This window comes from Phalacrocorax carbo, chromosome 19, assembly GCF_963921805.1.
Source record: "Phalacrocorax carbo chromosome 19, bPhaCar2.1, whole genome shotgun sequence".
Classification (NCBI taxonomy): Eukaryota; Metazoa; Chordata; class Aves; order Suliformes; family Phalacrocoracidae; genus Phalacrocorax; species Phalacrocorax carbo.
In genome coordinates, this window is record NC_087531.1 from 224,454 (window position 1) to 239,748 (window position 15,295).

Consider the following 15,295-nt stretch of genomic DNA (forward strand, 5'->3'; position numbering starts at 1 on the left):
CATCTCAACCCATGCGTTTTCTCACTTTTACTCTTCCGATTGTCTCCCCCATCCCACAGAGCGGGGAGGGGGAAGTGAGCAAGCAGCTGTGTGGTGTGCTTAGTTGCCAGCTGGGCTTAAACTATGACACAGGCTCAAAAACCTCAGTCCATGGGAGGACAAGAATAAAATGAGGGTTGGACAAAGGTGCAGAGACACTCCTCACACAGGGATAGAGAGTTATTTTGCAAGGTACTGTCATGATGCCAAGTCAGGGATTTGTAAAGTTCAGCAACACCTACATCCACCAGCGCCAATCCAAAAAAGTGCCATGAATCCCCCTCCCTACAGCCCTCCAGTCTTTCTCTTCCCTAGAGCAAAGGCAGCCAAAAATACTGCTCATCTTTTAGGTGCTCGGGTACCTGTACCAAGGGGTAGCAGCGTCTGGAGACAGAAGCATCCTGCAGCCATACAGCCTGAAGATGCCCCACTCAAACCTCCTGCTTCACTCCCAGCGCAATCCTTGCTGCTGCTCGGCTCTTCAAGCATGTGGATGTTTGCTCAACAGGAGCCAGCTTGTACTCCTTCCCTTCACTCAAGCATGAAACACCACTTAGGCAGGCCCTAACAACAGGCTGCATCTGGGCTGGACTGAGACAAGCAAGCTTATGGGCACAGGACAGCCCTGTGTCCTGCTCCGTCCCTGAGCTCTCCATGTCACTAAGCTTTCAGGACATTCAGCTCATTCATTTCACCTCATTCCTGCTTCCCGAACGGCAGGAATCTGGGAGGCTGTACTGGCTGTGGAAAAGAGGGAGCTAAAGAGGTTGGCCACGTCCTTTGGAAAACATGATTACGGTCCTCCACAGCCAGATGTTTTAGAGGTAGGTGCAGGAGTCATTTATATTTGCAAAATACCGGTCAGAAATACAGAAGAAGGTTTTGCAGAAACACTATACTCTAAGCTTAATTGTGTAAACAAATATTTAGGAAAAAGAACCTTCCTTCCTGAAGAGACATTAATTCTTGTAAACTAACTCTTCGGCTACTCCTTAGGATGCAGCAAGTAATGCACCACGCATTTGCCACAGCTTCCCCTTGTCTCCTGCTTTACCCAGGTGCCTGAAGCTTACAGAAGTACCAGAGGCTCAAGGAAAGCCATGCCTTCCCAGCTAGGAAGTGTTTCCATGCCGTTACAGGACCCTGCTTACCATGTCTTTCAGGGGTTCTTCAGGCTCCTAGAACTTTGAGCCTGACAGAGTCACCCCGGGTTCCACTCGACAGTGAGGAGATGCCCGCAGAGGTGCAAAGGCGCCTGTCACTCTCACTAGGTTTTCTCACTTCCACATTTCTTGCTTTAGTTAACAGCCAACTCAGGTCAACAGGCTTACGGCCCTTTGGGCACTTCTGACACCAAGTCAGTTATGCCTGCTGACACATGGTGTTAAAAAGCACTCAGAGTGTTAAAAAGTGCCGGCCTTGAAGGTCCCAGGCATCCAGCCACCCAGGGAGTGTCGATGATCCAGTCACAGAACATGGAAGTGTAACAGCACCCAGAGCACTGTCTATAAAATCAAGCCATTACAAGTCCTAAATGGGGGAACTTGGACAGAAGCTGCTGCTGGACAATGAGAGCTGTGACGCCTGGTGGCCAGGGATGCCTCCACCCATCTTCTTTCTCTGAGGACTGACTCGTCTTCTTTTATACAATTTTTCAAGTCTAGATTATGATTGATATATTGATACAGCAAACCATGTACTAAAATCTGACCCAACCTGCAGGGGGTCCCAGTGATAAGAAATCATAAGTAGTATTATAAATTCTGTATTACACTACTTATAGACTGTACGATAGTGATTCAGCTTGTAGAAATCCTGTGCCATTCTAATCATAAATTCTGTGCTGTACTAATCATAAAATGTTAGGAAAATAAAGCTTTAAGTGTAACTGTGACTTACTGCCATCATTCTGCCAGGAAGCCCTAAAAGAACCTGTATGTCCCCTTAGTGTTGGGTGACACCACCCTACTCCCACTGTCTCCAGCTCCCTGTAAGCAGAACCCAGCCTAGTTCCACTTGCAAGAGACTGCGGGGGGGGGGGAAGCTATTCTGTGCCTGATCCTCCCTACAAACCACACATTGACTCGGAGATTTACAGTCCCTTCAGATCCTAAATGTTACTCCAGACATCAGCAGTCTAAAGCCTTGAGCAAGAAAAGGCTGTCAGTTTGCAGAAGAGGGGGGGGTGTCTCTAAATTCAGCTTAGCATTAGAAATCACATCAAATACTTCAGCAGGGAAAGCACGGAGTCAGCGGGGAGCTTATCTACAAGCCTGCAGAAGCCAAGTCAAAACTCAACTGCCAGTGAGGCAAGTTAGGCTGAGGTTGTTATTGCCTCCTTGCCCTTTGGAAAAGCCACCCATCTGTCCACACACTGTAAGCTTCTCCACAAGCCGTGTGAGAGGGCTGCTCCTGGCCCTGCCATTCCCCTGCAGTTCAGTTTAGTATCTCATACTCCAGAATCTCCACTTTCCCTACCACGGGCGCTGCTAGGAAACCCATCCAGGAGAGCACAGTTGACACTCGTGGAGGAACCGCCTTCTTGCCCAATCCTGGAACACAAGGCCAAAAATTTCCACTTGATTCTTCCCGCTCAGTCTTCTCTGACCCTTTCCAAAAGCCTGTTCAAATGCATCCCTGCTCTTCCCATGAAAATATTAGCTTTAAGACAAATACTGCCATTAACATGCAAATGTATCTGTGATTAGCATAAATAGAAAAAACTGCCTCATGAATAATATTAGGAGGCTGGAACAGCATCAACTACCAGTAGTCAAGTTGCTGAGACGTGAATAGTCAGGCACTACCAAAACCATTTCATAATGGTGCTCATGTTTCTAGCAGGCCTGTAAGATCCTCATCTGCCTCCGGTGAATTCATCAGTTCTCAGCACCCGCACAGGACAGTCTAGCTCTTGCGCTCTTGGACTCTGCAGCCCAGTCCATATCCTCCTGCCCCTGGCAGGCCTTTTCCACCCTTCCGTCCTCCCTGGGGGCAGAGGCAGCCACGCAGTTCCATGCCAAGCTGCAAGGGATTGCAAGAGGAGCTGCTGGGCTTTACTAGCAGCGCTGGCTTCTCACACAACTGCTTCACCCATTTAAGGAAAGAAAGGGAAAAAGCAGATGGACGCTGCATGTGAACTGTCAAGTGGATCTCACTGCAGATGAGGGAACACGGGGAGAGAAAACTGAATCTGCTGTTACAACTACCCCAGAAAGATCATGGCTTCTGTGTGGTGCAGGAATGAGTGCAGAGTTATCCATATTTGCCAAAGCCTTCCCCCGATCGGGGCTGTGAAACCCCGGCCAGCGCCTGTGGCAGCGCTTCAGGCCGCCGTGGCTTACGGGTCAGGTCTGGCACCCTCCAGGCCTGCTGACACTAACAGGAGCGGCAGCTCCTCGCCAGCCTGGCCTTCTTGCACGGAGCATAACCCAACGCAACAAGACCTGATGAGATGGGAGGGGGAGGCTGGAGTCAGGGTTGGCTGGATTGGGGGTCTAATTTCCTTGCTGCGTGCTAAACCCCGCCACATCCTCGTGGAGGAATGCCTTTCTTTGGAGCGGTATATTGCCTGTTTCCAAAGCAGGTTGAGGGTCTACACGTAAACCCATGCCATCAAAGAAAGGAATCCCAACCTTTCACTTTGTACAAAACAGCGACAGAGGAAACGGAAGGTGTGTGGAAATGACTGTACAACAGCCACCAGAAGAACCTACACACCTCAACGGCCTTTCCTGGACAGAACAGAGCACCAACAACCCCTGACCAACACCTGTATCCGCTCAAAAATGTCAGAACCAAAGGGATGTATTTATTTTGCTGCATGAATCCTGCATTTAGCAGCAAGTTAATGTCACACAGATCTGGCTAATACCAGTGCTGCCCCCTTTAATTTCCATATCCAAGTGGCAGATCCCTAGAATCTGTCTCTTGTGTGGAACCTGACCTCAGACCACACAGTCTATACTTAATAAGGCAACTGAAATGAAATGTGCAATTGCCTCTTGCCTCAGGCCCATTCTCCTCACTGCGTTTGAAACCCGGCAACTCGCTGTCAGATGGCAGCAGATTTGGACTCAGCCCCTTGCATTTCGGTTCTGAGGTCCCAGCCAGACATACTTCTTCAGGTAAATTCAAGGCAGCCAGCTCCCACAGGCTTCCAAGAGGAAGCGTCTCCCTTTTGTGCTGGGGTCAGATTTAGCCTTTTGTTTGAAAATAAACTTATTTTTCTGTTGTCCCCTTCCCTCTCTGTTCAGCCTTGAATGGTTTGAGCTGCCACAGCACCCAAAATTTTTCTTACCTTTCCTCCTAAATCTGAAACCAGAGGCATCATGACTGAATTCAAGTCACACTCCCTCCAGCACACTCCAACACATGACCCCGTCAAGAACGGCTTTAGGGCGCAGAGGCCCAGGCTGAGCACTGACAGCTTTCAAGGTACTTACTGTAGGTTCCCTGCAGGCTTGCTCTACATGTGCCAGGGAGTGGTGCTGCCATCACTCTCTCAGATCTCACAGCAAACAGGTTCCATGAATTCCCATTCATGGCTGGAGCTGTGGGGATCACAATATCCCAAACACCTGCTGGGGATGGGCTAGAACTGCTCACAGAAGGAAGCCGACATCCTGAATGCGACAGCTTTTCAATACAACAATAAGTGCAGCTAAACAAGCCTCCTCAAACTTTTTAGCATCCGCTAACGGTATTTCAGCGAAGACAGACCCCTCATCTATACCAATCTTTCATCAAGAAGGCCCCTCATCTACCCTGAACGCCGCGGGCAACAGCCGATTTGCGGCCGATATTCTTTGTTATGCGGATTTTGAAACTGTAGCACCGTACCCCTGCCTGGGGGGACGGCTGAGACCACCGGGAGGGCGGCTGGCCGCTCACCGAGGGCTCCCGTTCCGGACCCGGCTGCCCCGACCCGCAGCGGCCTCAGGCTGCGCCGCTCTGCACACCGGCGCCAGGCCCCGGGCTACCGGCACCGGGGCAGGAGCGCTGCGCGGGCACGGCCCGGCTCCGCGGGGCTCCGGCGCGGCGGCGGCGGCGGCGACCCCCGCCCCGGGGCGCCGGGGGCGCAGCAGACCCGTCTCCGAGCAGCAGATCAGGGGGCGCCGGGGAGGGGCAGAGGCAGCACGTCCCGGTGGGTCACGCGTGGGCAGACCCGAGGGCAGGCAGGGGACGGCGAGACCCGCCGCCCTTTGTGCGCGCCGCGGGGAGCGGAGCGGGCCGAGCCGCGCAGCGCGGGGCCGGGCTCACCCTTGTGCATGCCGGTGTAGCGGTCCTTGAGCACGGTGAGCTCGTAGATCTTGCCGAACTGCTCGAAGAGCGGCTTGAGGTCCTTCTCCTCCAGGTTGCGCGGGATCTGCCCCACGAAGAGCTTAATGGCATCCAGGTCCTTCATGCTGTCGGGCTGCGCGGGGGGCTCCGCGCCGCCGCTGCTGCTCATGGGGGAGGCTCGGCGCGGCGGGCGCGGCGGCTGCGGCGCTGGCGGGAGCGGCGGCGGCGGCGGCTGCCTCCTCGCCTCGCCCTCGGTGAGCCTGGCCATGCCCCGCGCCCAGCGCGGCTGCGGGCGGGCGGGCGGGGGAGGCAGCGCGGCTGCGAACGGAGCCGCCGCCAGCGCCGCCGCCGCGGCGCCACAAAGAGCCGCTCCGCAGCGCCCCCTGCGGGCCCGCCGGCGGCGGCGCGGGGCCAAGGCGGGGCGCCCCGAGGGAGGGGCGGGGGGGGTCCGGCGGGGGAAGAGGGGGACAGAGGGGCAACGTAGGGACGGGGGGACCCAGGAGAGGGCCCACCACAAAAGCGCTTGCGGCCATGGATGGGGAGGCAAGGCGGCTTTGACTGTACCCTGAGGGCTGAGGAGGAGACGCAAGGCCTGTCTTCCTCGGGCAAGAAAAGGCGTATTTTTAGGGCCTAAGTTCCAGAAACACTGAGGCCCTGGGAGCAAAGGGGGGAAGCTCTAAGCACCCACAGATAGGCCCTAGGTGGTCAGCAGTGGTGGGGGGTGTTATCTGTAGGACCTGGTGCTTGTCTCGGAAGTACAAATTGTCATCAGCTGTCAGGAAATTAGGCATTAGACCATCTTCTGAAGTAAGAGCTTGCTCTTGTACTGCTAACAAAAGACAAAGCAGAGTGCCCTTCCACATCCATATCAGAAATCAGTGTTTAGCCCCTTTTTCTCAGTATCTCAGCACCAGGGTCTGGAAGAAACTGAGGTATTTAAAGCAGAAGATTTTCTAACACAGCCCTCCCCCACCAGCCACAAGCACCGATCCTGGAGGGGGCTTAGCTGCGATGGAAAGTGATACGCAGCCCCAGGTCTACAACCCTGGCCAGGTCTCTCTGCCCCAGGCCCTTGTAGGCAAAGCCCCCTCTCTTTTGAGAAGCTCGGCTCCCTCCTAACTGTGGCTTGGTGGAGGCATTTCCAGCTAGGTCCTGTTCAGAGTGTGCCGGATAGTCAGAAGCTGGTCTCATATCCATGTTGAAGCAGACATTATTGCTACCAGGTCAGATCTGACTCCTCAGGCGAGGATGCAGAATGCTCTCCCACCAGCTTCTCCAGTTCTGACAGATGACCTGAGGCAGCAGGGGACGTCAGCGCTCTGAACAGCACGGTCCGGGTGGCCCAGGCTGTCTCATCTCTCTGCTCCACCGCCGTTACGCCAGGGTGATGCTGAGGCACAGCACACCCAATGCTCATGCTCCACAAGGAGCAGCTGCCCTCAGCAGCGCAGCTGCAGGGACGCAGCCCAGCCCAGCACTGCTGCCCATGACCACACGCCGCCTGTATATCCCACAGGGCATTTCCCCTGCCGCATGCACAGCTCTTGTTGTCGCACCGTACATTTTAGCCTGTCATCCTGCCCCAGTGTCCCTGAAGATGAATGGACTTCTGCACCCTCGCACTGGGAGGAGGGAGGGAGTGTGTTTGCTGGACTGTTTGCAGAGATAGCTTTGGCAGAGCCAGGTGCTCAGCTCTGCTGAGCATGCTGGGCCCGAGGCTTGACAAAGGACTGCGGTACAGGCACAGCCGGGCCTCTCCTCCCCTTGCTTAGTCTCTCTGCTAGGAGCTTTCTGCCGTCTCCCACTACTCTTGCCCTGGATCCTGCAGACAGAGGCAGTGAGTGGAGGAGGGGACCCTGCTGTCCAGTGCACATACCCAGTGCAACAACAGCTCAGAGCTCCCACACAGCAGCCCAATTCAGCAGGCTGCCCTCTTGCCTGCTCCCGAAGGCCCGTCTTCCTTCCTGCCCTCTCCCCACAGTGCCCCACGTACTAGCTCACACAGCTCACCTCCCAGAGCACTGGCTCAAATACTACCCAGATCTGTTACGCTTGATTCTACCCAGAAAGGTAGAGGGCTGACTCCAGGCCCCTGCAACAGGAGATATTGCAGCAGGTTTCAGTGCTGGTGTCTATGCAGAAGAGGCTAGGGAAAAGGAGGTGGGTTATCAGGGCAAGAAGAGGGGTCCTAATCCTAGGCAGCAGAAGGAGGAACTGAGAGTGCTGATCACTGCTTGTGGAGCACCCACCTGGCTCCCAAGGTAAAGCCATGGCAAGAATGACAGATGCCCCTGCAGAGCAAGAGGCACGTGCTGGCTCTTAGTAGGAAAGCACTGTGGATTCATTCCTCTTCTGCTCAGCAGAGAATCTCAACCCTTCTCCAAGCTACAGTTCTGCCCCCTCCTTTCTCCAGCCCTGGCTATTGTCCCCACCTGTGCGTGGAGCTCCCAGAACACTTTTTCAGGGCCAGCAGGTGCAAAAGCCTGGAATTTACATCCAGGCTTTCCACTGAAATGGTCTCACAAAGGCCCTCAGCTTTTTGCAGCCTTGCCTGAACCCAGAGGCCACTGCAAGGTGTCTCGAGACCCTTGCTGTAGAGCTGCCTTGTGTTGGAGGGTGGTACCAGTCCTAAAATTCACCCTGAAAAACCAGAACTCCCCACACTGGTCAAACTTTCTGTTTACATCTCTTGCAGAGACTGCCAGGTCCTTCCATCTATTCAGAAGCCACAGATGATTCAGCTGGGAAGCCTATGACAAGTCAAGCTGTTCTCATTTTTAACAGCTGCAAACAGATAAGGTAATCTTAAAAACAAGAGATGACAAGAGCTGCAAACCTCACCTTGGACAGATCATGGCTAAGCAAGTAATGTTTTCAGTCACCTTTCCATGCTCAGCGTGCTTTTTCTTGTCAGCTGCTGCAGCACAGGCTGCTCTAGGCTTATGTTACAGCTCGAGGGACCCAGTGCCTCAGGTAGAAAATGTCTATTTAGGAGGAAAGATACATCCAGTATCTTTTAGAGTCCATGAATGGACATATAATCACCCTGACTGCAGCAGAGAAAAACAGACATGAAAATACTGCTGGAAAATGAAAAATGGAACAGCTGTCAATCAGCACCTGGAAAGAGTTTACAGAGCTAGACAGGGAATTAGATACCACAGTAACAGGATTAAGGGGTAGATAAAAGATAGTCATAGCACCGAGAGAGTGAAAAAGGAAAATGAGAGGTCACCTTTGGAGATGAAGAAGAAACATGTTGCATCTGTCACTGAGGAGGCTGCAAGGGAGAGCTAGGAGGGGCACAGCAGAGCTCAGATGCATGATTCGCAGAGGATGAAGGAACAGATTCTGCCCAAACCCAAGATACTGCTTCAAAAAAGAACTGTTAAAAGAAAACCACATTGCATGCCCAGGAAGCTTCTCTTCTGCAGAGAGACATTTGCTAGTAAAAAAACCCAAAGTGTTTAAAGAAAATACATCTATACTCTCCTGGCTTCTTGTGGCATAGGAGTGTTTGGATTTAGACAGGCGCAGCTCAAGATAAAAGGTGAAGAGGTCCAGTCGGTGGCCCAAATTTGGGAAGGGCTCAAACAAAGGATGCAGGAACAGCAAGATACACATTGCATTAGGAGTGCCTGCACTTTCCTTCCAGCTCCTAAAGGCATCAAGGAACGGAGAAAATACAAGCTGGTGCTCTGAATTTCCACATCACCTAGGAGACAGCTCTTGAGGCAGGAAATCCTCACAACAGCCCGGGGAAAAAAAAAAAAAAAAGCGGGGGGGGGGGAGGATCTTTCAAGGATCCTTCAAAACACACTGCCTTCTCTTACCTATCTGCTCCCCGGGCAGAAGAGCCAAAAGGCTAATTAAGACAGTCCTGGCAGAAAACATCCAAACAACAATACAGTATCTCAAGAAGATAAAAGTTCATTCCTGTAATGTGATTGTTTCTGCTCTGGAGCAGAAGGTTCTGCAGAGAAAACTGCTTCAGAACAGCCAGATCAACAGCTTAAGAGAAAAACACCCTCTCTGCATAAAAGAGTACAACTTGCTATACGCTTTCATCCTCTCTTGGTTACCAAGACCTTGCTATTCACCTTCCATTGGACATGTTATCCCAACCAATTTAAGATTAGGGTTGGGGTTTTTTTTGATATTTTAACTTTGCAACAAACCAAAAGTTAACTAAGTTTTAAGGCTTGTGGATTTTATGACCGGAAGTTGCCTGTAACAGTGGGTAGATTGGAAATGAACATCAAAGATCCCAGATATCTTTCTGATCAAGAGCAGCTGTTGAGGATTAAAAAAAAAAAAAAAAGCTTTGTTGCCTGTTACACAAAAAGTCAAAAAGTTTGGGTTGTTTGCAAACCGTTTCTTCCAAGGCTTGAAAGAAAGCAAGTCAGAAAACAATGGCACGCAGCCCTCCTTTCTCAATTAAGGGGAGGCCTCTGATCAGCTCTAGAACCATGCAATATTCAATTGAGCTGATATTAAGCTCAAAGATATTAAGCTCAGCTGGTTTGATCTGGCTTCTCCCTTTACCGCCCAAACACTTCTGGAGTACGCATCATGCACAGAGATGGTTGTTTCTGTCACGTGCTTTAGTCTGGGTACCCCAGGGCTGGGACAAAATAAAAGGACTGAGCATCCCTAGCATCTTGGGTTCATACATACACCATCTGTTTCTCTTTCATCTCTTCCTTTTCTGTAAGTTCTTTATCTTCCTATTACCTCTAGTCTCTGAACACTGTATTAGGACATTATGTTATAAATATTCCACAGGAATAAGCTTACAGCATGAACAACATGGCTTCAGGACGCAGTCTAGTATCCTCATGCTCTCTCTCACTTACTTGAGAGAAAGAAATGTGCCACTTGAACAGAGAATCGCTGAACACAGGATTAGAGGAGAATGCCTCAGTCATCAAGTCTACCCATCTCCACCCCTCAGCCAAGCAGCTACAGCACTGAGCCCTTCAAAATTTTTTTAAAGGGACAGATTTATGAAGATACATTTTTTTTCTCCTGTTACTCCTAGTGAAAGGTTAATCCAGCAGTTACAAATTCAGCATTTAGGAAAGCCTAGTTTCGATTTGCTGCTTCACCCCACATCCCCAAGCTGTTACAGCTCCAGCACCTCTATAGAGCAAGGGCCTTAGTACCTCCTACTTTACCAAGGTGTTGCAAGTGTCAGATATATTTAAAAGCATGAAGCATTCGGATACTATGGAAACCAGGGCAAGAGAAAAACCAAAAATAGATGGAAGACACAAGCTGTTGAAAAGTCTGGAGAAGTCTTGCTAAGGAAGGCTGTGCCTGCTGCAGCTGATCCCAGAGTGGGATTCATTTAGAACTCAAGCATAAAATAGTCTCTCTCCACTCTTTCCATAGCTTGTCATTTTTCTCTGCGACAGGGAAAGGAATATTCTTTTTCCTCCTTAGGCCTTTGGTTTCCCCTATATTTAATAGGCCTCCTAATTACCAGTTCTTTTGAATGATTCACATTCTAGCTTGCCCTTCCCATGACCTGGAGTAGACCACTGTCTGAGTGCTTCTGTATAGCAGGATTATTGGGAACATATCATGAGAATAAACACTACAGAGCACTCTTCTCCTGAAAGGGAAATCCAACAGCAACCTACAGAGAAGGGTGCCTGAAACAAAGAGTTGAGGCACCAGCCTGTGAAACACTATGCCTCTTTTTTTTTTTTTTTATAATGCAAACACATTTATTGTGCATATTCACTCCCTACAGACAAACCTGTTGCTAAATTATAATAATCCCTTTCTTCACTCACACCACCCCACCCCAAAAACAAACAAACAAACAAAACCCCAAACACCAAGTGACCCTCACCAACACAGAAAGTACTTGAAATAGCCAGAATGACATGTGGAGGAAACCAAGAGGATGACAACATGAGGTATACAAACCATCTTACTCAACAGTCAACCAAGTGGAAGACAGTAACAGATGCAGAGCAGTTAAAGCACTCCACAAAGTAGACTGAAGCCATCCAGCCCTGGAAAGCCAGGCTAGGGTCACGTCCCTCACCAGCACAGACCTCAAGTCTGCTTGAGATCAGAGGTGCTGAAGTCTCACTTCACAGCACTGGCTCTAGTTCCAGGGGCTCATAACAAGCTACTTCTTGAAAATAGAAGAGTCTCTGGTCTTTTCAGCATGACCACCACCCAGCAAGGTGAGAGGAAGGCTCCAGATGAGAATCCTTGACTTCATAGTTGCCAGCACACTTAAGAGAAAGGAAACAGATTGAAGGTATCCAAGATTCTTCATCTTATAATTTCTTGACTGCAGCATCGATCTCAGGAATGATCTCCTTCAGCTGGTTCCACTGTTCTGCAGACAGGGCAATCCCTAGAAACAGCAAAGGGAGAGGTTTCAGAGGAGGCAAGAGGTAAGCATCAAGTAGCACACCAGATCAGCTCCTTCAGACTAGCTATAGAAGGGAAAGCTGGAATCAGAGGCAGAGGCACAGACCAGAAACAGAAGCAGCCTTCTAAGCATGGCAGTTGTGCCAGCACTTCAGCATCCATATCAAGAAGTACTCAGTGCTATCACAGAAGCGCCATATGAGAATATAAGCTCAAATTATCTCCTAAGAGTCCTGCAGCCTCTTATAGTAAAAATTTCCACCCACAGGAGCTGGGAAGAAATTCTAGGAGAACCTTACTCCACACAGCAGTGAGGACACCATCCTTTCAACTGCCCAAAGAAAATAATACCAACTCTAGCTTTATTGGAATAACTGCTGCTAACAAGAAGTCACTAGTGTAGCTTAAACACTAGAAAAGAACTGGTTTCTTTTTAGATCCAGCAGAGATAAGGTCTTGATATCCTGCCCCTCTCCCATACAAAACAAACATGGTAGTGGAATTGCTACGTGGGTTCCAGCCAGATGTTGTCAACTTGTTCCTTTTGGCTTTGTTAAGAATCAGATTAAAGAAATAGGGCCCAAGCTTAATTAAATTCTCTAGATAAAAATCAGGGGCCAAGAACTCTTGAGAAAAACAGCAGAGGCAGTATTTAAATGAAAAAACATTTCTTCATGATCTCTGTTTTAACTGACAGATCGTCTGTCTTATATCGTGGGTGTGCTTTTCCAGCCTGGAAGGAGCCCACAGTGCTCCTTTCCCTCTCTGCCCCCAGTGGCACAGAAAAGCTTGAAGGCTTTCCTTCCCATTTTCATTACAGGGTATGCAGTTCCCTCTAAGCGAGTAATTTATACTTGTAACTTCTCTGAAGGAAATTAATTTCTGGAAGGAAAACCATGCTTAATGGTTATGAAGCAAACCAAGCTGAAACGTAATCATCTGTCCTGACATAAAAATCTGTAGCAAGGACTAAAAAGTTCCCCAGGAAACCCCACATTGAATCTTTGCTGGGCATAACACACAGGGTAGACGAAGAGTGTCCAAGGCTTGTGAACTACAAGGCAAGCTGGCAAGTCACTGTCAGAGTCCCAAAGCAAAAGGCCTAAGTTGAGTGTTGACCCATCAGTTGAGGAACTCTGGAGAAAAACGTGTATTCCCTTCTCCAGCTGCCTTTGCTTGCATCACCTACTCAGGTAGCGCTGCTGTGATAGGCTACTGAAGTTATGCCACTCTATCACATCATCAGACACCTTACCAAAAGAATATGGAACACCTAAGACAGCAGCATTAGAGTGTCTTGGTAGGGATCTGGAAGGGTCTTCACCTTCCTGTCCCCGCCTAGATAGGGAAGAATGGATTTACTTCTGGGAGGCTCTCCCTGTCAAGCACAGCTCCACCCTTAGAGGTTAGGGGCGAACACGCAAAACGCTACCTTTTCCGCCCAGGCGTCACCAGTAGCAAAACACAAGTTTGTCAGGTAACAGTAGGAGACAAGGAAGTAACACTAGAGCCAGTGTTTCCAGCCTCCCCTCCTCCACCTTGCAGCTCTGCCCCTGCCAACAGCCAGAGGAAGGACTGGCGATCCGCGGGGGAACCGGAGCCCTGCACAGCAGCTTCCTGCACTGCTCCTCAGAGCAGTCCCGCCAGGCGCCACATCTCACTGGAGACTCACGCTCACTCATTCTTTGCGCTTTTCTTGAGCTGTTGCCGCCCGGGCTCAGAAAGCACTGAGCCCTCCCGTGCGGTTTGCTCAGCCCCGCAGCGCGGCGCGCTCCGGGCTCCGTCGGGCCGCCCAGGAGCTGGAGAGCCGGCCGCCGAGGTGGCGCGGCCCCCGGCTGCCACCGAGGGACCGCGGTCGTACCTTTCCTCCCCGGTTTCATGCTGCCCTCCTTGTCAGCGTAGAACTCCCTGATGTCCACGAGGGCCTTCCCCTTGAAGCAGGACACTGTGACATAACGCATCTTCCCAATCTGCGGCGACACAGAGCCTGCGTTAAACCCAGCCCTGCAGCAAGCTGCCCCTCGGCCCGCGGGGCCCGCTGGTGCCAGAGGACCAGCGAAGGGAGAGCAGGGACCCCAGGCCCTCAGCTCAGCTGCAAGCCGAGGAGGCGGAGGGGAGACCTGTATAAGGAGAAGATGTGTTCCTAGAGCAGCTGCCTGTCCTCCCTACCTGGAACATGCCCTCCTCCTCCTCAGTGCCTCGTCCCAGAGGGTTTTCTGTCACCTTTGAAGGTTTTGCCTGGGTTTTCGGCCTTTTCTGTGACTCTGGGGATGTTTCTTTCTTTCTTTTCTAAAAAGGGAGTTCACCGCTTTGAACAGCCTGGTCTGAGGAGCCACAGCCCTTCTCTCGGGCCGCCCCTGAGCCTGCCCAGCACACCAGCTCCGCGAACGAGGCGTGCACGGTACCGGGGGCGCTGCGCCCGCCAGGTGCCAGCTGCGCCGTGCGGCGAGAGGGGCGCGTCGGGGCCAAGACCCGCCAGGAAGCTCTGCTGGCGGCCCGACCCTCTCCCCGGAGCGGCGGTACCTTCCCCTCGTCCTCCTCCGGGCCGCTCTCCGAGCTGCTCGTCCCCGCTAGCTCCTTGGCCTCCGGCATCCTACGGGAAGAGCGGCCGGTCAGCCCGGGAGCGGCGGGGGAGCGCCAGAGCCGCCGGGCCCACGGGAGGGGAGGAGAGACGGGGAGGGCGCTCCCGGCCCCGCTCGTACCTGAGAGGGCGCTGCGCGCGCTGCACGCGGCCGGCCCGCGGCCCTCTCGAGGAGCCACGCTCCGCCCCCCCGCAGCCGCCCCCCAGTCCCGCGGCGCCCCGCGCTTCCCCCCCGTGGCAGCGCCCCCGCCCCCCGGCCAATCGCCGCGCGCCGCCCGCCGGCCCCGCCCCGTCCGCGCGCCCCGCGCCGAGCCCGGCAGGGAGCCCGGCGGGCGGCGCGGCGCGGGGCACAGGCAGCCTGCGCCGCGCGGGGAGCGGCTGCCGGCTGGCGCGGGACGTGCCCCACCCGCCTCGGAGCCGGCCCGGCAGGGCGCTGGCCTTCCCCGCCGAGTCCCGAACCGCCGTCAGGGGACACCGGCGTTGGCGGGACCGCGCCGGTTCGCCCCGTGGCTGCAGGGCCCCAGCAGCAGGCGGCCTGGCCGCCTCCCGGCGGCCCGGCTGAGGCCTGGCTCTGCACGTCCCTCCAACGCAAGCGGGAAGGTGGGGCGGCTGGTGCTGGAAGGAAAGGCCTTACCCAGGAGAACCCTTTAGCTACTGAGCCACTACGGGGAGACAGAATGAAAGTACCACCTCTGCTTTTCCCTTCCTGCTGTGTCCAGGTCAGTTTTACCGCTGTGATTTGTAAGACTTCACTGACTCGAGCTCAGGGGACAGATCTCTTGCAATGCTTATAAATTGAATAAATAGTTTACAAGCGTTCAAAACATCATTTGGTAATGACAGAGGCACAATGATCTACCACTGGTGGACGTGCTGTCGGCTTCTCAGGTAGCCAGTTTTTCACAGTACTGAAGCTGTCTTGCATAGAAACTCTAATTGCTTCAAATCGTCACAAACCCTTTGAACAAATGCGGATTTGCTCACCTCAGACCGCTG

General features: G+C 52.4%; 2 protein-coding genes across 4 annotated transcripts in view; both read right to left on the reverse strand.

The window, feature by feature from the left end:
• Positions 1 to 5,647, reverse strand: part of CELF5 (CUGBP Elav-like family member 5) — a 45,053-nt gene extending 39,406 nt beyond the window's left edge. For all 3 annotated transcript variants that reach the window (XM_064469826.1, XM_064469827.1, XM_064469825.1), the window contains exon 1: positions 5,302 to 5,647. In XM_064469826.1, coding sequence (XP_064325896.1) covers positions 5,302 to 5,590 — 289 coding nt within the window. In that variant the 5' untranslated portion in view covers positions 5,591 to 5,647. The remainder of the gene's footprint in view (positions 1 to 5,301) is intronic.
• A 5,374-nt stretch (positions 5,648 to 11,021) lies between these two features.
• Positions 11,022 to 14,484, reverse strand: LOC135316434 (activated RNA polymerase II transcriptional coactivator p15-like). The gene is made up of 5 exons (XM_064469835.1): positions 14,421 to 14,484; positions 14,242 to 14,311; positions 13,888 to 14,007; positions 13,580 to 13,688; positions 11,022 to 11,701 (listed from the first exon to the last, which is right to left on the reverse strand). Exons 2-5 carry the CDS (start codon positions 14,308 to 14,310, stop codon positions 11,622 to 11,624), a joined length of 378 nt encoding a protein of 125 aa, XP_064325905.1. The 5' UTR covers position 14,311; positions 14,421 to 14,484; the 3' UTR covers positions 11,022 to 11,621.
• Between the last annotated feature and the right edge of the window lie 811 nt (positions 14,485 to 15,295).

Excerpts from the sequence above, each read along its gene's own strand:
- LOC135316434 (XM_064469835.1), bottom strand. The coding sequence starts at position 14,310 with ATGCCGGAGGCCAAGGAGCTAGCGGGGACGAGCAGCTCGGAGAGCGGC. Across the intron at positions 13,689-13,887 it reads AGGAGGAGGGCATGTTCCAG|ATTGGGAAGATGCGTTATGT; the intron begins GTAGGGAGGACA and ends GTGTCGCCGCAG. Across the intron at positions 11,702-13,579 it reads CATGAAACCGGGGAGGAAAG|GGATTGCCCTGTCTGCAGAA; the intron begins GTACGACCGCGG and ends TGCTGTTTCTAG.